The sequence below is a fragment of the Lynx rufus genome, unplaced genomic scaffold (assembly GCF_022079265.1).
Source record: "Lynx rufus isolate CCGP_SWC_20201006 ecotype Redwood Valley unplaced genomic scaffold, mLynRuf1.p SCAF_2, whole genome shotgun sequence".
Classification (NCBI taxonomy): domain Eukaryota; kingdom Metazoa; phylum Chordata; class Mammalia; order Carnivora; family Felidae; genus Lynx; species Lynx rufus.
The window spans coordinates 45,357,868-45,379,906 of record NW_025814834.1 but is presented as its reverse complement, the minus strand read 5'-3'; the positions used below and the strand labels follow the sequence as shown (position 1 = coordinate 45,379,906).

Here is a 22,039-nt window from a genome sequence, read left to right as displayed (position 1 = left end):
TTACATGCACTACCTCATTTAATTCTTAAAGCCATGACATAGGCATCATCTTTCTCCTTTTGCACGGAAAGGAAGTGAGATTTGTAGTTGAGAACTAACTTGCCTAAGGTCACACGGCTGGTAAGTGGGATTTGGACCTATGTCTCATTCAAAAATTTATGTTTTCAAATATTGGATGAGTTGTAGCTCATTTACACAAACTCTCATGTAGCTAAAATGGAACACAAGGTCTGAATTATTTAAAATTGTGAATGTGAATGAGGTGATCTACTAGGGTGGAATGTGTGTGTGCATATGTATGTCATGTTCCAGGCAGTGTCATTTCTTCTGCCCTTCATCCTCACTTCTATTTTCTTTGCTGTGGCCTCTACCCTAATCTGGGCCAAGACCGGTTGATACTTATTGTCACCGACTTTTATTTTGTTACCTTGTCCATCTTGTCTGCCACCTCTCACAGCAGTTAGCAGTCACAGCTATCTGTGGTGGCTTTACTTAAGCCTTAGAACATTTAGGATTAGCCTTTTCAGACGGGTCTTGGGGAAGAAGGAGTAGTTCGGCTAGTTGGCACTCAAAGGGAAGAAAATACAGGGCACCCTACCCTGCACCAAGGCTTTGATGTAGGCAGCTAACCTAGGCTTATTAGAGAGTTGAATTCTTGTTTTTATATTATAAGCCATGTGACTATTTCTAAGAATAGTTAAAATGGTATATGGTTGTCAGTAAAATATCAGCATTGATCCTGTATATGTATAAAAGAATTAATAGAAAAAGAAAATTAGTTGCCTGTGTAAATGAGCTACAACTTCTAGTTGCTTTGAGAACAGGTTATAAGTTCAGGCAAATATGAACAGTATAAACTGGGCTGGTGCTTTGCACCCAGTCACGCTGTGTGTGAGCACTGAAGTTGCTGAGAAATTTTATCATGGGTGTAGAAGTTTATTTACTTTTTCTACATCTATTAAGATACTCATGATTATTCTCTTTATCCCATAGTAGGAATTGATTACATTTATTTCTCAAGTGTTAAAATAATCTCACATTTTTACAACAAACTCAACTTTGCAATATATTATCCTCTTAACATATCCTTGGATTCAGCTTGCTGATATTTTTGTTGGGGAATTTTCATCGGTCATGAAATTGGCTTATAATTTTCTTAAAATTTATTAGTTTTAGTAAAGGGTTATGCTGTTCTTGTAAACAAGTTGAGAAATGTTCTCTTTTTTATTACCTGGAAGAACATAAAATTGGTTTATTTCCTAAATGTTTGGAAAATTTTGTCATTGAAGCTATCTGGCCCTAGATGATGTTTCATTTATTTTTTCTCATTGGCAGAAGAACTGGTCAGCAACAAACGAGTCAGATATTGTTGGAAAGGAAAATCCTAGGATCAGTGATTATTAAGTGTGTTATCTTAAGTTTATTAAAAGCTAGGAAGACACTTGTTTGCATATCTTTAAAAATAGTGTATTTCTCTAACATGGTAAGGAAATTTTAAACGTTGATTATATTTTTCTTTCGATTTTTTCCCCCCAAACACTTTGCTTTTCATTTCTGTGGGTGGATGAGAAGGCACCAGTCTGCTGAGTGGTGGTCGTGAATCTGTCCTTGTAGAGTGGCGCGATGCAACAGAGAAGAATAAGGAGTTCCTCCCCCGTTTAGGAGCTACTATTGAACACATTTCAGTCTCACCAGCAGGGGATTTGTTCTGTACTTCTCACTCTGATAATAGTAAGTCTGAATTTGTTGTGAGGAGATGGGGTTGTATAATGCCTAAATTATAACTCTAGGGATGGAAAATAAGAGATCTAATTAAGAGTAGCATAGGATTTAACGAGGATTTTTTCTTCCATTCTTCCTGTTTTCTCTATCCCCTTTTTGACTCTGCCACCAGAATCCAACATTTTCAGGATCATTTTTATGAAAATGTAGAGCTAGGTGTATTTGGTTCTTGTTGTACCGCTTCTATTTCGAAATCTTTACATGTGAGATGATGTGGGCGTAGAAAGTGAGCATCTGTGCTTTCACAGATGTAATGACATTTTCAAAAAATGCTCATGTGGCCACTCTGCGTTAAGAGTCCTGTGCGTTCTGACGGGGGTGGCGCAGTCTCATACGCCTCCAAAACTTTTTGCGCATTCTCTTACTACGGAGCCTAAATGTAGATCTCAGAGCTCACTGCCTCCTTTCCCTTCAAAAAACATAACTGTGAACAATCTATTAGTGCCGTGACTCGTTTCAAGGTAAATTGTGTCTTTTAGGGTAAGTTTCTGAATTAACACTTGATATATTCATATGCACAACTGATAAAACTTAAAGCCTCCAGAAAAACTCCTTCTCCCCAACTCTAGTATTTTAGCTAAATCACAAAATAAATTCTTGACTTTCTAATAATACTCTGAGTAAATTGAACTTACCAGTTGTTTTGTATTCTGGTGTATTTTAGAATGACATAAATTCAATTGATTTTTTTTTTCCTTGAAGTTCTGACCAATCTATGATTTTTTATTTATTTATTTATTTTATTTATCCACAGAAATAATAGTCATTCACAGAAACCTTGAGGCTTCCGCAGTAATTCAAGGCCTAGTGAAAGGTATTGCAAAACCCAATGGGTCTGCACATTTTAGAAGTGTGAATATTTGTATGAGTTTAACTGTTATTTGTCACTTCTTTTGCAGACAGTAATATCTTCACCGGTTTGATGGTTGATCCCAGAACTAAAGCTTTGGTTTTAAATGGAAAACCTGGCCATTTGCAGTTTTATTCTCTCCAGCATGATAAGCAGTTGTACAATGTAAGATTTTGATCCATTAATTAGCCTTAAATCTAATGAAAGTTTCCAACAGCATCACTAGGGTCAAGTAATTTATTTAGTAGCTTCTAAAAAAAGACTCTGTGCCTTTGTTTACTTGAACATTATCAGTACTATCTGTGGTTACTTAGTTGAATTGTTTACAGCATGATTCTAATGAGGCCATGGTTGCAAATTAAATCTACATGTAAGTCAGCTCTTATGCTGGCTCTGTATTTTTGTTTCAGACTGCATTCTAACTGTCACACACATCTGTGCCTTTGAGTCACAAGAATACAGAAATAAGAATATGAGGGTTGTAAATATAAATATGTCTCTGTGGTAAAGTGTCATAAAATTTTTGGTGTAAAAAGGGATGCTTATTAATCCTGATAAACACAGTCCAGACTCCCTACTTCTTTGTGCCCCACGGTACCCTTTATAGATTTAACATAATGGCTATACACTTGATCTGTATCACTCCCCTGCCTTTAAACCCTTTAAAGAAAGGAAATTTAGGGGCGCCTGGGTGGCGCAGTCGGTTAAGCGTCCGACTTCAGCCAGGTCACGATCTCGCGGTCCGTGAGTTCGAGCCCCGCGTCAGGCTCTGGGCTGATGGCTCGGAGACTGGAGCCTGTTTCCGATTCTGTGTCTCCCTCTCTCTCTGCCCCTCCCCCGTTCATGCTCTGTCTCTCTCTGTCCCAAAAATAAATTAAAAACGTTGAAAAAAAAAATTAAAAAAAAAAATAAATAAAAAAAAAAAAAAGAAAGAAAGGAAATTTATTTCTTTGTACATTTCCAGTACAGTGCCTGGAAGTAATAGTTACTTGATCCATATTTAGTAAATAGACAAGGGAATGGGATAAAAGAAACAACCATACATAAAATTCTGTCTACTTATAACGTCGCTGTCTTTCTTCACTTCCTAAAAATTGTAGGTTTTATTTTTGCTCTTCTCATTTTTAATGATACAGAATTTAACCTTGGGATTTTATGTAAAGCTCTTTGTTTATAGAAACAAGAGACAAGCATTATCAACTAAAGGTTCTGTTGTACCATGTGAATGGGTCAGTCATCACTAAAGTTTAAGGTCATTGGAGAATAATAATAATGCTATTGAACTGGTGCTATATAATGTCCTTAATAATGGCAGTTTTGGTATCCATAACTAATAAGGATTCTGGAAATTATCTGTAATTCCTTGAAAACTTGAACATGTATGTGTTTACATTAATAAACATTTTGGATTCTTTTTTTAACCCTTCAGTTAGATATTATACAGCAAGAATATATCAATGATTATGGTCTGATCCAAATCGAGCTAACAAAGGCTGCATTTGGCTGCTATGGTAACTGGCTTGCAACAGTGGAACAACGTCAGGAAAAGGAAACAGAACTTGAATTGCAAATGAAACTGTGGATGTATAATAAGAAAACACAAGGGTAATACTACCTATGTGGCTATTTCAGAATGGAAGATATTTGACTTTTTATTTTATGGTTTCATTTGTCTTTAAAATGTTTCATTTTGATAAATTTTAGATTTAGAGAAATGAGAGAGATGTTATTCTCCAAATAAAGCCTTTAAGCTTTCTGCTTTGAGAAAGTATTGGTGTCCTCCAAGTTTTAATGTCATCTCAATGCATAAATGAAGAAACATGAAAAGGTGACACTGCAAGGACATAGTACCTAATTTCAAGCAGATCCAAAATTAGAACCCAAATTTCTTAGTTCCTTTGCTCTTTCATTAACATTATGCTACCTTCTTCGGAAATAATGGCAGTGGTAGGCAGCAGAAGTGTATTGTAGTATAACGTGCGTGTTTTGATTAGATGGGTTCACTAGTTTCATACGTTGATTATAGTAGCCATTTATCAAGTCCTTGGTGTGTGCCAAGAATTAGGCTTAGTGCTTTTGTCCTACCGATCTTCACAGAAATACTCTAAAATAAACTTATTTTCTACATTTTACAGGTGAGGAAACAGGCCCGGAGGGATTAATAGATTGTCACTAGTCATGCTTCTTATAACATGGACTTTTAAAAAATCACAAGACAGTTTTCTCCTGATGTTCTTTTAAGTACACTGTGCTAGCACAGATTATCTTTCATTCATAGCAGCACCCTGGCAAGCTGGAAACAGGCTTTGAAAAAGTATTTTCTATGACTGTAAATATTGAATACTGACCAGGGAAGTTTGAATAGGTAGTTCTCTTTCTGTATTTTCTTGCCACAAGTAGGGGCTTTCATAGCCATTCCATTTTTTGCTTATTCTCTCAAAGGTAGATAGTAAGGCATCTGAGTTCTGTACAGTTTTCTTGCAGAGTTAATACAGTAGGCTTTCACCATAAGTTGACTGTATACATAATCATCTCTATATTGTGTAAGTTACATGAAGACAAAGATAATGTGTTAGAAATCTTTATATCTTGTGGCCATTAGAGATAGAACACTCAGTTGTCTGTCTAGATGATAATTGTCAGTTGCCCGTTCCTAAAGATGCTCTTATAAGATGTACCATAAGAAATTCTTACATGACAGTATATATCATATTGTTCTTATGTAAAAATAAATTGATTTCCTTTCTGTTAGGTTTGTTCTTAATACAAAGGTTAACATGCCACATGAAGACCACATCACAGCTCTCTGTTTCTGTAATGCAGAAAAATTTGAAAACCCCACCTTGGTTACATCTAGTAAAGATGGTCACTTCAAAGTATGGATATTAACAGATGATTCTGATATATACAGTAAGTTAATTAAATAAGGTATATCAATGCATAATTTAAAAAATGTTTTAAAATATTTCTCTTTCATGAATTGTATCCATTCTGGAAGAACATTTTCTACCTTATTTAATGCTGTGGGTCTTGATTAATTAAGTGCTGATTGTTTTTGTTAGGGTACAGTTTAAAAAAAAAAAAAAAGGCAGTTCCTTCACTGTTCCACTAGAGGGAGGTCAGGATCTCCAGGAATGGGCATAAATTTCAAACCAATCAATGCTTTGTAGCATTTCTAAAGTTTCAGGGAGGTGGTTTTTTTGTTGTGCTTCTTTTGTAATCCTTATTGCTTATAACTACCTTAAAGTATTATCTAGCATTTATACCATTTCTGAATTATATGATCTATGTTTTCACAGAAAAAGCCGTTGGCTGGACTTGTGACTTTGTGGGTAGTTATCACAAATACCAAGCAACTAACTGTTGTTTCTCTGAAGATGGCTCTTTACTAGCAGTCAGTTTTGAGGAAATAGTTACAATATGGGATTCAGAGACATGGGAACTTAAATGTACATTTTGTCAACGAGCTGGGAAAATAAGGTAAATAATTTGGGGAGTATATCATTTCTTTTTTCTTTAACTTAAATGGGTCTTTCCACATAAACATTATTGGTAATTTATGCTTCTGCTAAAGGTAGTCTGTGGGTCAGTGAGAGTCAGCAGCAAACCAGAGTGGTGGGAAGCTAAAAATTCTGGGTATGTGAACCATTTGCTGTGATTTTACCCCTTTCTGAAATCCAGATTAACATTTAACTCTTGACCTACAGAAATTTTTTCTTTATAATAAATACTTTTCATGGTTGTGCTACATAATGGAAGCTGATAACCCTCAGTGGATCCAAACAATGCTTATCTTCTGTTTTCCCATAAAAACAATGTCGTACTGAAACTTTGTTGCATCTAAGAAGGGCAGAAGAAAAAGCATCAGTTATCTGCGATTTTACTTCAGGCAACTGGCATTTGAGGACAGACTTGCAGATGGCTAACAAAATAGTTTTTAATTCCCAACATATTTTGCTTTGTAAAACGTCCTTCAGAATTCATATTGTTTCTTCCTCTACATTAAACAAGCATAAAAAAGGGTTTTGTTAAATACCTTTGTACATTTCACATGTTGTCTATAGTATGTGTCAATTATACTGTGCAGCATGTTAGAGAAAAAAATTGATCATAAACCTGTTTGTAAAGAAACAAAAGAGCTAAGTAAACCTTTCCTTTTGCTCTCTTTAGCCCCTTTTTTTCTGCAGGATAGTTGTAAACAAAAATATGTGTCTATCTAAAAATCTGCATTGTGTAAAATTATACTAGAAGTCTGCAATCCCAAACTCGGTGTGCTGGAACTGACAGATAACTTCCTTGTGGTTTTAATATAGGCACCTTTGCTTTGGGAGATTGACTTGTTCAAAGTATCTTCTTGGTGCTACTGAAAATGGCATTCTTTGCTGTTGGAATCTGCTCAGTTGTGCATGTAAGATCTTGTTTTACTATAAAGTGATTTGGCAAAGCATATAATAAGTGGCCATCAAACTTCGGCGTTTTAGGACTTCTGGGTCGTATCTTCGTGTCTCTATCCAGAGAGTATATAATTTGTCACATGTCATGTGATATCACCAAATTTTGGAGGGCTAGGCCTATAATAGACATACATTATTTATAAACTGCCTAGTTGGCCATAAATTGATTTCCATTATCCTGGCCTTTCTCTACTATGTATAATTTTCTGTTGCCTTCCATGATATCTGTCCTCATAACAATTTGAGGAATGTTTCTGCTAATTTGTAATGTGCATTATCCCTGACAGTATCCCTGACAGCTTTAATTTGTACCCTTTCACAAGCCTCCTAGTAAGTGTGGACTTACTTATTTTTACTCATTTCATTCATTGGTATTTTACTCAGTTGAGTATGTTTGGAAGGCATGGTGGTTGCTTAGTAATGAGCATATGTGATAGTCTCTTTTTATATTCTCTACAGTGATTCTGGTTAACATTTTGCCCACGTTTAGCAGCTATGGTAAAGCACTGAAATAATAACCATGTCATAGTATGTGGAAGGAGTACTTTGTTTTTCCACTTCCTGCCCCTAGCTTTAGTGCAGCCTTCCACAGACATTTTCAGTTTGTTTCCATGTGTTATTTGGAAATATAAAATCCCTCTTCTTAAGAATAATAGAATTGATTGTCCCAGTAAAAATTGAGTATGTACTTTAAATAACAGACTTAAAAAAGCTTTTGGTAAATCTCAGAAGTAAATTGCTCTTTTTCTGCTCCACCCCTTCCCCAGTGGAATGGAGTGCAAAATTAAATGTTAGAGTTATGGAACCTGATCCTAATTCAGAGAATATTGCTGCAATCTCTCGGTCTTCAGTGGGTTCAGACTGTAAGTACACACCATACTTTGATAACACGAGTAAATCTCTTACCAAAATTTTCTTTTTAACGTCTTTAATATAATTTGAGTTAGACTTGCCTTTAAATCCATTGTTTGTTTTAGGCCATTTGGCCTGAGGTGTGCTATTGCCCTTTCTTGAGTTAAAGTTTCTTGAGTTAAAGTTTCTTGATTTTGCCCCTCTGAAGCATTTCAGGAAGCTTTAATCATTCTTCCTCTATCCTCTTGAAACACTTCTACAGATCCCTATTCTAGTACCTACAACAAAATAGTGCAATAAGATCTTGGTGTCTGCCTTCTGCAGTAGGACCTGGTCTCTGGAACGGGGATTCTTCTTCCTCTTTTTTTATCTTCATATCCTCATTCCTAACCTTCTTGGCATGTAGCAGGCACCCAGTAGATATTTGTTGAATCAGAGCCTAAAATAATCATGACCTGGGCCATTTACTCAATGGGGTAAGTCCCAGGATTAGTGTGATCTGCCAACCTGAGGCTGGAACTGACCTTTGCCGGCAAAATGTTATTGTCTGTTTGTTTTTTCCGTCTAGTGTTTGTATTTAAACCTAGTGAGCCAAGGCCATTGTATATTCAAAAGAATATCTCCAGAGAGGAAGTCCAGTGGGGAGTGTTTGTTCCACGAGATGTCCCTGAATCATTCACCTCAGAAGCTTACCAATGGCTGAACAGATCCCAGTTTTACTTCCTAACAAAATCACAGGTAACCATCCCACCTCAAAAAGGGAACCACTTTATATATATAATTTTCATCTGATTTGATATTTGAGAGTAATAGCCCATAACTGGTGGAACAGTTTCATTAAAAGATTACCTCCCAAAAGAAGGAATCCATTATGCTTCTTCACACAGCAGTCTTATTAGTGTAAGTATATTAGCACCACTTTACCCCGTACCTTTGAGATTCTTCTAAGTAGTGTCTGTATTATCTCCATGACTGTGGAAAGGCAGAAGACAACTAAAATCCTTTGAATGGTAGCTATTAGTGTGGTTGATATATATATATTTTTTAAATACAAGTGTGGCTTCTGGTTGATCCATCAGTTGAATTCTATTTCATTACTAGTCAGTTCTTAAATAAGATTTCTCAGAACAATCTTAACTGTCACAGCAGTTTGTCACTAAATATGTTTGAAGTTTTCTATTTGTGCAGATAAACATCAATGTGAAATATTGACCTCCTTTTTTAACTCTACAACAGATTTTTATTTAGCTTTTGCATCATTAATCTCTTTTCAGAGTTTATTGACATTCAGCACAAAGTCTCCAGAAGAGAAACTCACACCAACAAGCAAACAGGTATGTTTTAGCCACTAATGGTGCAGACTACATTGCCTCCCTACACAGATAACCTTATCTGTTTGAATTCAGCTATGAGAAGAATGTTCCACCTGCCCTAATGTGGAATTAAACATATACTTGTAAGCTACTTGGCCTCTTTTGAGATTATATTTACTTTACAAATTAAAACTACGTTTTAGAAATATCAAAAATATATGCTTGTGATTTAAAGAGTCAAATAGCTATACAAGACTCTCAGGAAAACTTGTTAACATCACTGCCATCACCCACAAAGATCATCACTTTCAACTCTTCTAGCTGGAGTTTTTATTTGCCTCTCTATCTCTAAGAAACATGTCTATGTTACTAATTCTTTATTTTTCAGATTAAGTTATTATCTCTTAACTGATCAAGTTGTTACTCTTTTTCACACCACCACTTCCCTCATGTACATAACATACACACCTTTCCTGTTCCCCAGTTTTCTCAGTATAGACAAATCAGGTCAGTATTCATTATAACCAATAGCAATTCACAGCTGAGTCATGTAGCAACCAACAGATTATTTTTCTTTTATTTGCAACTTTGTTTTCTCTAGGGTTAATGATTATCTTCTTATTTGTATAGTTTTCTGTTTGCTAAAGTTGTATAAATATTCTCTCAGAATTTTCAGATATATTAAGTATTCTTTCAAATCTTGAGTATTTCCCAGGAGCCTGTGATTTGCTTCAGTCTGGACTGATTGCTCTATAAACTTATAAACTTGCTACACAGTAGTTGTCATAGGATCTACATTCACCATCATTTGGGGAATCATTTTACCTCTACTCTAGTAGATCTTATAGCTTTCCCCTTTCTTTGGTCACCCCTTTGCTTTGATGAAGCACATTCTGTTAGTGCGTGGGAGGCAAATTTAAGATCTTGGATGTTTGGGAATGTTTCTGTTCTCTCCCACCTGAGTGGTTGGTTGAGTTATAAAGTAATAGGTTGAAAATCATTTTCTCTTAGAGCTTTGGCGGTATTGTCCTATTTTATAGCTTTGGGTGTTACTGGAAGTCTAATACCATTCTTATTCCTATTCCTTTGTCTGTAAACTAGCTTTGTTTTCCTCTGAAAACTCCTTGAATTTGTTCAACAATTTATTGTTGAATATCTATAGGCCAGGAACTGTTCTAGATGATTGGAGTACACCAGTTAGCAAAACACTCAAGTATCTAAACTTAATGGTGTTTACACTCTAGCAGCAAGATACAACAAGCATGAAATAAGTAAAATATGTAGTACTTTAAGAAGTGGTAAGAGGGTGCCGGGGTGGCTCAGTCAGTTTGGTGTCCAACTCTTGATTCCAGCTCAGCTTATGGTCCCAGGGTCGTGGGATCGAGCCCCACATCAGGCTCTCCTCTGAACATGGAGCCTACTTAAGAGTCTCTTTCTCTCTCTCTGCCTCTCCCCCCCCGCCATTAAAAAAAGCGGTAATTGGGGCGCCTGGGTGGCGCAGTCGGTTAAGCGTCCGACTTCAGCCAGGTCACGATCTCGCGGTCCGTGAGTTCGAGCCCCGCGTCAGGCTCTGGGCTGATTGATGGCTCAGAGCCTGGAGCCTGTTTCCGATTCTGTGTCTCCCTCTCTCTCTGCCCCTCCCCTGTTCATGCTCTGTCTCTCTCTGTCCCAAAAATAAATAAACATTGAAAAAAAAAAAAAAATTAAAAAAAAAAAAAAGCGGTAATTATGGATGGAGGAAAAGAGGAAATGGGTGTGGGGTGCAGCTTGCCATTTTATGTAGGGCAAAGTAGGGCTTGATGAATAAGAGACTTTGGCTTTTCCTCCAAGTAAAATGTGGAACCCTGTGGAGAGTTCTTTTTTTTTTAATGTTTTTTTTTATTTTTGAGAGAGAGAGAACCTTGGAGAGAGAGGGGGACAAGAGATCCAAAGCTGGATCTGCACTGTTTGCACAGTTTGATGCAGAACTCAAACTCCTGAACCTTGAGATCATGACCTGAGCAAAGTCAGATTCTTAACCAACAGAGCCACTCAGGTTCCGCGCCCCTTCAAGAGTTTTAATCCAAGAAATGACTAAGAAAGAATTCCTTCTTTGCCTTCAATTTGTCTATTTGTTACTTAGTGCTGGACCTTCTCAAATGGTGCTTTAATATTCTTATTTTTTTACCTGTTTTCTTTCTACTTTCAGGGAGATTGCTTCATCTTTATCATCTTATCTGCTTTTTTCTCTTTCGCATACTCCCACATCCTTCATATGTGTGTTTTCCATCTGTTTTGGTGTCTTTCATTTCAGAGGTTTTCATCAGAGTCTGATGATTTCTTGGCTGTTTTTATTTAAAAGTGATCAAAAAAGTCATTTGGAAGGTCTTTGCCTAAGTAGAACTTCTCTGCTGGCCTCCGCCATCTGGCTATTTTTGAGAAAGTCTCCAAAGTCATTATTTTTAGGTCTTTTTATGATTGCCCAGATAAAATTCTTCTAAGTTCTTGCCTAGAGGATATCAACCTGGAAGCACGTTCTGTGAAGTACAACTGCCTGCAGCTGTGACGACACTGCCACCAGCCCCCACCAGGCAGTTCAGTTTAAAGTCACACTTTTGTTCCACTCTCCCAAGAATGTACTTCCAGCCCTCTGCTGGGGCTCAAAAGAAGATCTAGGAATCTGAGTCCTCTCTAAGCAGACATTCAGCCTGGCTCCCTGGTTATTTGTTAGCACCAATTCCTGGGCCTTTGCAGGATTCCACAATATAAATCAGAATGCTTCCCAGCCAGCTTAGGATTCTTTCTCGGGTCTACTAAATTACTTATCACTCTTGAACCTGCTTTCCACCTTCCAACATGTTATTTACCCATTTTCTTTCTCCTGTGGGTTTATGTCCTTTTGAAAATCCATTTGCTGTCATTTGTCATTAGGGGAGAAGCAGTGTTATGTATTTTGTTCTGTCAAGTGTCCACTGTTAGCTTTTCCCATAGTAAGTGGGCTGCCAGACCTCAGTTGCTTTACCTATAAAGTGTAAGAATCATGCTAGATAGTTTTTAAAGTTCTTTCCATCCTTGACATTTTACGACTCTGTAGTACTTTTTTTCTGGAGTCAAAGGCAATTCTTTTTATTGAAGAAATTTCCCTTTGTCTTAAATCTTTATAGCTACTAGCAGAAGAAAGTCTTCCAACAACCCCATTTTATTTCATATTGGGAAAGCACAGGGAACAGCAGGATGAAAAAATAAATGAAGCTTTCGAGAGTGAACTGGTACAACTACCCTTAACAGAAAATATACCTGCGATTAGTGAGGTAAGTGATTCACAACATGAAACAGATTAAATACATTAAAGCACCTTATAGTTTTTATACAGTTTATAATTTTTGAATATTTGTATACTGTGCAGTTTTAATACCTAAACCAAATAACATAAATTTGCAATTCCAGATTATTGTGGTCTGACCTGACAGGAGGGGAGAGATTATTGTTCGCTTAAGTATAGGAAGGCGGGAATAAATTTTTTTTTTGGTTTGGTTTTTCTGTGGAGAAACCTGTTACATTCAGCTGGTGGCATTAAATCATTTTAAATGAAACTCTATTTTTCTTGTTTTTTTTTACTCTAGCTTCTTCATACTCCAGCCCATGTATTGCCATCTGCTTCCTTCCTGTGCTCCAAGTTTGTAAGCTCATTGCTGCTGTCTAAGGAGACCAAGAGGTAAAGCAGTTTTTAAAATATGTTTAGATATTGTTTTGGGAAACAAAATGGTTATGTTAGCCTTTATTAGAATGTTCTTTCACTTTGAGGCTTCAACATGTGTGGGTTAGGACACTGACCTGCACAGTCAAAAATCTGTGTGTAACTTTTGACTCCTATAAAACTTAACTACTAATGCCTACTGGTGCTTGGAAGTCTTACCAATAACAGTCAATTAACACACATTTTATGTGTTGTACACTGTATTCTTACAGTAAGATAAGCCAGAGAAAAGAAATTAGGAAAATCATAAGAGAGAATACATTTGCAGTATTGTACTGCATAAAAAACAAAAATCCATGTGTAAATGGATCTGCAGTCCAAACCCATGTTGTCCAAGGGTCAACTGTATTTCTCTTTATTTAAGCTTTAACATGTAGTTAAAGGATATATGACGATTAAGCCAAGTAAATAAAATACATTGAAAATAACTTTCAGGAAGACCTCATGTGTGTACCGTTTAAGGATTTGATCTATGATTAAAAATTACACACCTGTTTTTTATAATAACCCATAATTTATTAAAAAAAAATTTCATGTTTGTTTGAAAGAGAGCAGGGGAGGCATAGAGGGAGAGAACCCCGAGCAGGCTATGTGCTGTCAGTGTAGAACCCAACTTGGTGCTCAGTCTCATGAACCGTGAGATCATGACCTAAGCCCAAAAGTCAGATGCTTAACTAACTGAGCCACCCAGGCGCCCTAACCCATCATTTTTAAAGTGCACTTAATAAGGTTTTTCATTTACTTTCCCTGTATGGTTATATTTCTACATAGGTGTCTTAAATTAGAAACTTATTGTTTAGTTAGAAAAATGTTTGTTTAAATTGTTTGTTTTATTCTGTTGTAATGAAAGTGGTGAAGAAATTCCTGAAGACGTAGATATGGAAGAAGGAAAAGAAAGTGATGATTCAGATGAAGAAAATGATTTTACTGAAAAGATCCAGGATACAAATAACACAGACTTGGGAGAAGACCTTCTACATCAGTTGTCAAAATCTGAAGAAAAAGAACTAAGAAAATTCAGGAAAGTAGACTACAGCTGGATAACTGTCCTTTGAGCCTTGGAGGTGGGGGAAGGTTCTTGCACTTTGTGTTTTTTTATTGTACATTGATACTCCAAAAACATCTAATGTTATTTCTCTTCTTAAAATATTAAATATGAACAGGATTTACTTTTTAAATAACTGGTAATTCAAAGCTGTCTTTGCATCATTCTTAATGTTCCTGGGTGCATTCACATAGACACCATCTCCTTTTTATTTTGAGTAACATCAGCCTTAAAAAAAGCTAGTTTTCTCACAGGTGATTATAGCATATGTCCCCTTATTTGCAATTTGGAGATATAAATAGTCGAAAATCAAAAGATTTTGTTGATGATACTATTGTTAAATTTAACATCTAAACTCATTTGATAACCAAATAGGACCTGAACAGATGTGATGTTTCTGTAGTCCTGCTTCATACCTTTTGGTGTATTTATTTCTCATAGAGAAATGTGGAGCAATTATTTGATTATGTGGTGTTCCACAGACCCCACTAAGGGTATTAAATAATATGGGCTGCCTACAATCTGAAAAATTCTAAATTCAAATCATTTGGCTCTGAGCCTTTTGACTAAAAGCTTATCTACTCACAATTTTTAGGAAAGCCTTGGAAAATAAGAAGAGCTGATATTACTTTGTCAGTGTTTTGGCTATGTGTACTGAGTCAAAGAACAACTACCTTTTTTCTGTTTTGTTTTTTTTTTTTAGTGTTTGTTTATTCTTGCGAGAGGGGCAGAGAGAGAGGAAAACACAGAATCCAAAGCAGGCCCCAGGCTCTGAGCTATCAGCACAGAGCCCGACATGGGGCTCAAATTCACAAACCGTGAAATCATGACCTGAAGTCAGACGCTTAGCCAACTGAGCCACCCAGGTACCCTAAGAACAACTACTTTTTAACCAAAAGTCCCACTGCTAATAGAGGAGAATGCAAGTCTCTGTTTTATATTAAAGTACTGAAGTGGCTACTTTCTAACCATTTAGCATTTGGAGTTTTCCCAGTCTATCCCTATTAAATTGACATTAAAAAATTAACACAAAAACAGTCAAATACACAGCTCTCCAGTCCAAGACCATGACATAGGATGACCCAGAACTCCACTTCTCCACAGACACACCAAATCTATACATATTTCTGGTGCAATTCCTGAGGACTAACTGAACAGCTTCTGCACAACAAAAGATAAACCACATACACAACAGCCAAAGAGACAGAGACACAGTAATGGAGAGAACATCTACTCCCCACACTGCAAACTGCAGCAGAGGAATAGTACTGAGGAATTGCATGCAAACAGTTTTGTCTGCCCTGGAGCACAGGAAAAAAGCCATGGTTTAAAAGAGCAACTAGAATAGAAAGTGTTCAGCCCTAGAACTCTGTCAACCAGTAGGAGAGCTGCTGCCCTCACTCCAAGTGAGGGCTTGGTGAGTGTCATGGTTTATATTCTCCCTCCATATTGATAGCATGGATGGGAGCAAGGTCAGAGCACCCTAACCAGCTTAGCACTTTAATGAGTCCCAGATCCATAGCCCCCATCACCTCCAGTTATCCCACCAAGGTGGCCCCAGTGTGACACTGAATACCCCTGGTCAGTACGCCTGTAGCTGCAGGCATCTTGCCAAGGTGACACAGGTACAAAGTACTTGGAACACTCCAGGCCCAGCCATCCCACCAGGGCATCCCCAGCCCATGCCAAAGTCAACAGGCATTCACAGTTTACACAAAAGATGACCATACACAGGACCATTGCTTCAAGTTTAGAAGTAGCTGATCCACTTAATTCATAGAAACAAACACAACATGAAGCAAAATGAGACAGTGGAATATGATCCAAATGAAAGAACAAGATGAAACCTCAGAGAAGTGAAATAGTGATAGGCAATAATCTGATAGAATTTGAAGTAATGATCATAAAGATGCTCACCAGACTGGAGAGAAGAGTGGAAGAACTCAGAACTTCAACAAAGAGAAAATCCAGAAAACCAGTTCGATTTGAATGCATTGACTAAAATGAAAAATAGATGGAATTAACAGATTAGCAAATGCAGAAGAACGGATCAGCCATCTGGAAGACAGGCTAATGGAAAGCACTCAAGCTAAACAGGAAAAAAAAAATTACAAAATGAGGATAGGTTAAGGAACATGTTGGACAACATCAAACCAAAAACATTCACATTCTTGGGGGCCCCAGAAGAAAAGAGAAAGAGAAAACTTATTTGAAGAAACAATAGCTGAAAACTCCCAAACCTGAAGAAGTCTGGTTCAGGAAGCACAAAGAGTTCCAAATAAAATGAATCCAAAGAGGTCCATACCAAGACACATAATTAAAATGTGAAAGATTAAAACAGAATTTTAAAAGCAGTGAGAGAGAAGCAAATAGTTAAGTACAAGGGAAACCCCATAAGGATAAAAGCTGATTTTTCAGAAACTGCAGCTCAGAAGGGAGTGGCATGCCATAATTAAAGTGCTGAAAGGGAAAAAAAAACCTATAACCAAGTATACTCTACCTAGGGAGGCTATTCAAAATAGGAGAGGTGTGAAAAACAAAATTCTAGTAAAAGTTCAAGGAATTCATCACCACTAAACAGGCCTTAAATGTTAAGGGGTGCCTGCATAGCTCAGTTAAGTGACTCTTGATTTTGGTTCAGGTCATGATCTCACAGTCATAAGGTCAGGCTCTGCTCTGAGCATGGAGTCTGCTTGGGATTCTCTCTGCCCCTCTCCTGCTCACACATGCACTCTCTCAAAATGAGTATTTTTTTAAATGTTAAAGGGACTCCTTTAAGTGAAAAAGAACATAATTAGAAATAGGAAAATCAGGAATAAAGATATAAAATATACATAAAACATGGAGGGAGTAAAAATGTTCTTCTAGAATGTGTTCGAACTTAAGTGATTATCAACTTAATGTAGACTGATATATATTTAGGATGTTATAGATGAACCTCATAGTAACCACAAACCCAAAACCTGTAATAGACACAAAAAAGTAGAACGCCAACTATAACACTAAAAATCATCAATCACAAGGAAACAAGCAGGAGAAGAAAGGAACAAAGAAGTACTAAGAAAACCAGAAAACAACGACAATAAGTACATACCTATTAATTACTTTCAATGGTCTAAATTTGTCAATCCAAATACAGGGTTGGGGTGGGGGGACATATTTAAGTGTTACCTGCAAGAGACTTCTATCAAACCTAAGGATATACACAGACCAAAAGTGAATAGGTAGAAAAATACTTCATGCAAATGGAAATAAAAAAATAAAACTGGGGTAGCAATATTTATATCGGACAAAGTAGACTTTAAAACAAAGACTATGACAAGAGACAAGGACATTACCTGATGATAAAAGGATCAATCCAACAAAAGATACAACACTTGTAAATATGCACCCAACGCTGGAGCAACTAAATACATAAAGCAAATAACAGACATAAATGGAGAAATTGACAGCAATAAAAGAGTAGGGAATATTAACACCCCAGTTACATCAATGGATAGTTCATCCAGGCAGAAAGTAAGGAAATGGTGTCTTTGAACATGTTAGACCAAATGGATATAACAGATACATACAGAACATACCATCCAAAAACATCAGAACATTTTTTATTTTTTTTTTTTAACGTTTAGTTTTGAGACAGAGACAGAACATGAATGGGGGAGGGTCAGAGAGAGAGGGAGACACAGACTCTGAAACAAGCTCCAGGCTCTGAGCAGTCAGCACAGAGCCTGACACGGGGCTTGAACTCACAGACTGCGAGATCGTGACCTGAGTGGAAGTTGGACGCTTAACTGACTGAGCCACCCAGGCACCCCAGAACATATTATTTTCAAGTGCACTTAGAACATTCTCCAGGGGCGCCTGGGTGGCTCAGTCGGTTAAGCGTCCGACTTCAGCTCAGGTCATGATCTCGCGGTCCGTGAGTTCGAGCCCCGCGTCGGGCTCTGGGCTGACGGCTCGGAGCCTGGAGCCTGCTTCCGATTCTGTGTCTCCCTCTCTCTCTGCCCCTCCCCCGTTCATGCTCTGTCTCTCTCTGTCTCAAAAATAAACAAACATTAAAAAAAAAAAAAAAAAAAAAAAAAAAAAAAAGAACATTCTCCAGGATAGTTCACATGTTAGGCCACAAAACAACACTTTAATCAATTTAAGATTGGAGTCCTATAACACACCTTTTCCAACCACAATGGTAAACTAAAAATCCTCCCCCTGCCAAAAAATAAAAATAAAAAACAAACATGGAAGCTAAACACGTTTCTAAATAACCAATGGATTAATGAGGAAATCAGGAAGTACAAGGGAGGCAAGTGAAAATGAAAACAACTGTCCAAAATCCTTGGGACACAGTGAAAGTTCGAAGGGAAATTTACAGCAATACAGACCTACCTCAAAAAAAAAAATCTCAATCTATCCTTATACCTAAAGGAAGTAGAAAAACAAAGTGTAGTAGAAAACAGGAAATAATGATCAAAGCAGAAATACATGAAATACAACAAAATAGAAAATACCAATGAAACCAAGAGCTGATTCAGAATATAAAAGTGATAAACCTTTAACCAGACTCCTCAAGAAAAAAAGAGGACACAAAATCAGAAACAAAAAAGACATAACCACCAACACCACAAAAATACAAAGGATTATAAGAGACTACTGTGAAAAGTTATATGCCAATAAATCAGACAATCTAGAAAAAATGAATTCCTAGAACCAATTTTCCAAAATTGAATCAGGAAGAAATAGAAAACCTGAAACCTAATTACTAGTTACAAATTGAATTTGTAACCAGAAAGCTTCCAAAAAAGTCCAGGGTTCCAAAATGAATTCTACCAAGCATTTAAAGAGCAGTTAACGTCTATTCTCAAACCATTCCAAAGAGTAGAAGAGGAAGGAAAGATTCCAGAATAATTCTCCAAGGTCATCATTATCCTGATACCAAAACCAAAGACATTACAAAAAGAAAGCTACACGCCAACATCTCTGATGAACATAGATGCAGAAATTCTCAACAAAATATTAGCAAACTTGATTTAAAATGCATTAAGAGTATTCACAATTGAGTTTATGGCCGATGTAAGGAAAATTCAGTATTCACAAATCAATCAATGGGATACACCACATTATCAAAATGAAGGATAAAAATATAATCTCCATAGTTACAGAAAAAGTATTTGACAAAATTCAACATCCATTCATGATAAATCTCAACAAAGTGGGTATGGAGGGAACATACCTAAACATAATTAAGGCCATATATGGAAAACAGTGAAGATCATACTCTGGTGAAAAACAGCTTTTTTCCTAAGAACAGGAATAGGATAAGGATGTCCACTCTCACCACTTTTATTCAACATTGTATTAGAAGTCCTAGCCACAGCAACCAGACAAGAAAAAGAAAAGGCATTCAAATGGGTAAGGAAGAGGTTAAACTATCACTATTTGCAGATGACACAGTACTATGCATAGAACCTAAAGACTCCACCACAAAACTTTTAGAAATAATAAATGAATTTAGTAATGTTGCAGGATAAAAAATACACATATATCAGCTGTGTTTTTATACACTACCAATAAAGTAGCAGAAAGAACTTGCAAACACAATCCCATTTACAGGTGCACCAAAAATAATAAAATTCCTAGGAATAAACTAACCAAGGAGGTGAAAGACCTGTACTCTGAAAACTATAAAACACTTATGAAAGAGATTGAAGACAACACAAATAAATGGAAAGACATTCCATGCACATGGAATAGCAGAATATTAAAATGTGCACGCCATCCAAAGCAATCTACAGATTTAATCCAGTCCCTATCAAAGTACCAACAGCATTTTTCACAGAATTTGACTAAATGATAAGATTTATATGGAAGCTCAAGAGACCCCAAATAGCCAAAACAATCTTGAGAAAGAACACATGGAGGTATCACATTCCCAGATTTCAAGATATACTACAAAGCTGTAATAATCAAAACAATATGGAACTGGCACAAAAATAAGACACATAGATCAATGGAACAGAGTAGAGAGCCCAGAAAAAAAAACCCATGCTTATATGGCCAATTAATCTATAACAAAGGAGGCAAGAATATACATATTGTTGCCAGAGGGAAGGAGGTTGGGGGAATGGGTGAAATGGGTGAAGGGGAGTGGGAGATACATGCTTTTAGTTATAGAATAAGTCATGATGAGGATAAAAGGTGCCACTTAGGGAATATAATCACTGATACTGTAAGGTTTGTATGGTGACAGATGATTGCTTATGGTGAGCATAAAGTAATGTATAGAGTTGTCACATCACCATGTTATTCCCTTGAAACTAATGTAGCATTATGTGTCGTCAGAACAGTCAAGTAGACAAATTATAAGAGCACATTTTGAAGAATGTTAACAGAATTGCTATAAATGGCTTTTTAGTGTGTTTGAATCAGTATCCAAGTAAGGCCTATACAGTTTTTTTAGCTAACAGCTAGATTGAGATATAACTCATACACTATACAACTTATTTAAAGTGCACATTCGGGAGTTTTTTAGAATATTCACAGGGTTGTACACCATCACCACGATTTCAGAACATTTTCGTCACCCCAAAACTCGGTTCATTAGCAATCACTTCCCATTTCTCCCAACCTACCCGACCCCACACCCTTGGCAACCATTAATACTTCTGTGTTTATAGACTTGTATATCTGGACATTTCATATAAATGGAATCCTATCATATATGTGGTCTTTCTTGGCTGATTTCTTCCACTTAGCATTCATGCCATAGCATTTTTTTCATTTTTCATTTTTCATTTTTTTCATTTCACCTGGGTATATACCCAAGGGTGGAATTGCTAGGTTACTCGGTAAGCCTGTGTTTAACTTTTTGAAGAATCACAAGACTCACAAATCTATTTTATATTATTTACATTCTGTGGAGCATTCATTCTTCCATAATCTAGTCCATTGAATTTAGGTCCATTTGCAGGGTTAATTTTGAGGTCAGATTTTGAGGTTTATTCTGATCCCAGGAGGATTCTTTTTAGCTGTCTCTTTTCCTGATTCTCGTAAACTATTTGGTTTATGTTTTAGTTTATTGCACTCATGGAGCTACTTACAAGCCCTCTTTTAATTGTGTACCACCAAAATCTCCATTGTTTGCAGGGACACGCTTAGACTTGAACTTTACTCAAATAATGTCAGAGCTCTCTATTCTTATGGACTGCCTTTTGTAGACACAATGGCCTCTTCTCTCATAGTGACACCCTGCTTTACAAACTGGGAGAGACAATAACCTTGACTTTGCTTATCTCTGGAACCTGCCCAAAGCAAGCTGAGGTAAAGATGACCAGGATTCCAGTATTCCCAGCCTGCTCTCCAGCCTAGGTAATGGGACATATTGGCATAGTTACAAATAAATTTATTATTTTGCTATATTCAGACACTAACATGGTACTTCCAAGTTTAAGAAATACTTATTTTTGCAGTTATATATAAAAGATTCCAGAGTTTCAAATCAAATAAAGTAAATTTGGAACATGTATTTTAAAAATAATGATTATACAATCTGAATAGTTGGTTTGTAAGTGTGGATTTCATTACTTTTTCTAAAAAGTTGATCACTCTAACACTAAAACATGACAACACTGTTGTGAATAATTATTCTAATTAATCCTCCTCTAATATTAAAAAAAAAGTTTATTTTTCCAAAGGCATTTCTACATATAAAAGGAAAATGGCCACTCTAGTCATTAAAATCTGGACCTACCCAGCAGATTTATAGTTCTGGCCCTTAGGGTTTTATTCCCCCCATACAGAAAACTAGTGCCATCATAATAAGTGAACTAATAAAGATTATTCACATTCTCTCCTCCCTCATTGTATCTAATTTATCTGTCCAGCATGAACCCATTACTTGGTGCTTTCATGAGAGCAGGCTGTACGTCAGGAAGTAGACAATCTCCACCCCACTGTGGGATGAACAACATGTTAACCACTTATTACATGCCACGCATTTCACACACATCACAC

The 22,039-nt window shown here is 36.6% G+C and overlaps 1 protein-coding gene across 2 annotated transcripts in view; it reads left to right on the top strand.

The window, feature by feature from the left end:
- WDR75 (WD repeat domain 75) overlaps positions 1-14,175 on the top strand; it is a 30,423-nt gene extending 16,248 nt beyond the window's left edge. For both annotated transcript variants that reach the window (XM_047084122.1, XM_047084123.1), the window contains exons 9-21: positions 1,573-1,731; positions 2,537-2,596; positions 2,682-2,797; positions 4,062-4,237; positions 5,385-5,542; positions 5,932-6,112; positions 6,946-7,040; positions 7,854-7,949; positions 8,507-8,676; positions 9,213-9,272; positions 12,395-12,541; positions 12,854-12,945; positions 13,838-14,175. In XM_047084122.1, coding sequence (XP_046940078.1) covers positions 1,573-1,731; positions 2,537-2,596; positions 2,682-2,797; positions 4,062-4,237; positions 5,385-5,542; positions 5,932-6,112; positions 6,946-7,040; positions 7,854-7,949; positions 8,507-8,676; positions 9,213-9,272; positions 12,395-12,541; positions 12,854-12,945; positions 13,838-14,042 — 1,715 coding nt within the window. In that variant the 3' untranslated portion in view covers positions 14,043-14,175. The remainder of the gene's footprint in view (positions 1-1,572; positions 1,732-2,536; positions 2,597-2,681; positions 2,798-4,061; positions 4,238-5,384; positions 5,543-5,931; positions 6,113-6,945; positions 7,041-7,853; positions 7,950-8,506; positions 8,677-9,212; positions 9,273-12,394; positions 12,542-12,853; positions 12,946-13,837) is intronic.
- Positions 14,176-22,039: the final 7,864 nt, after the last annotated feature.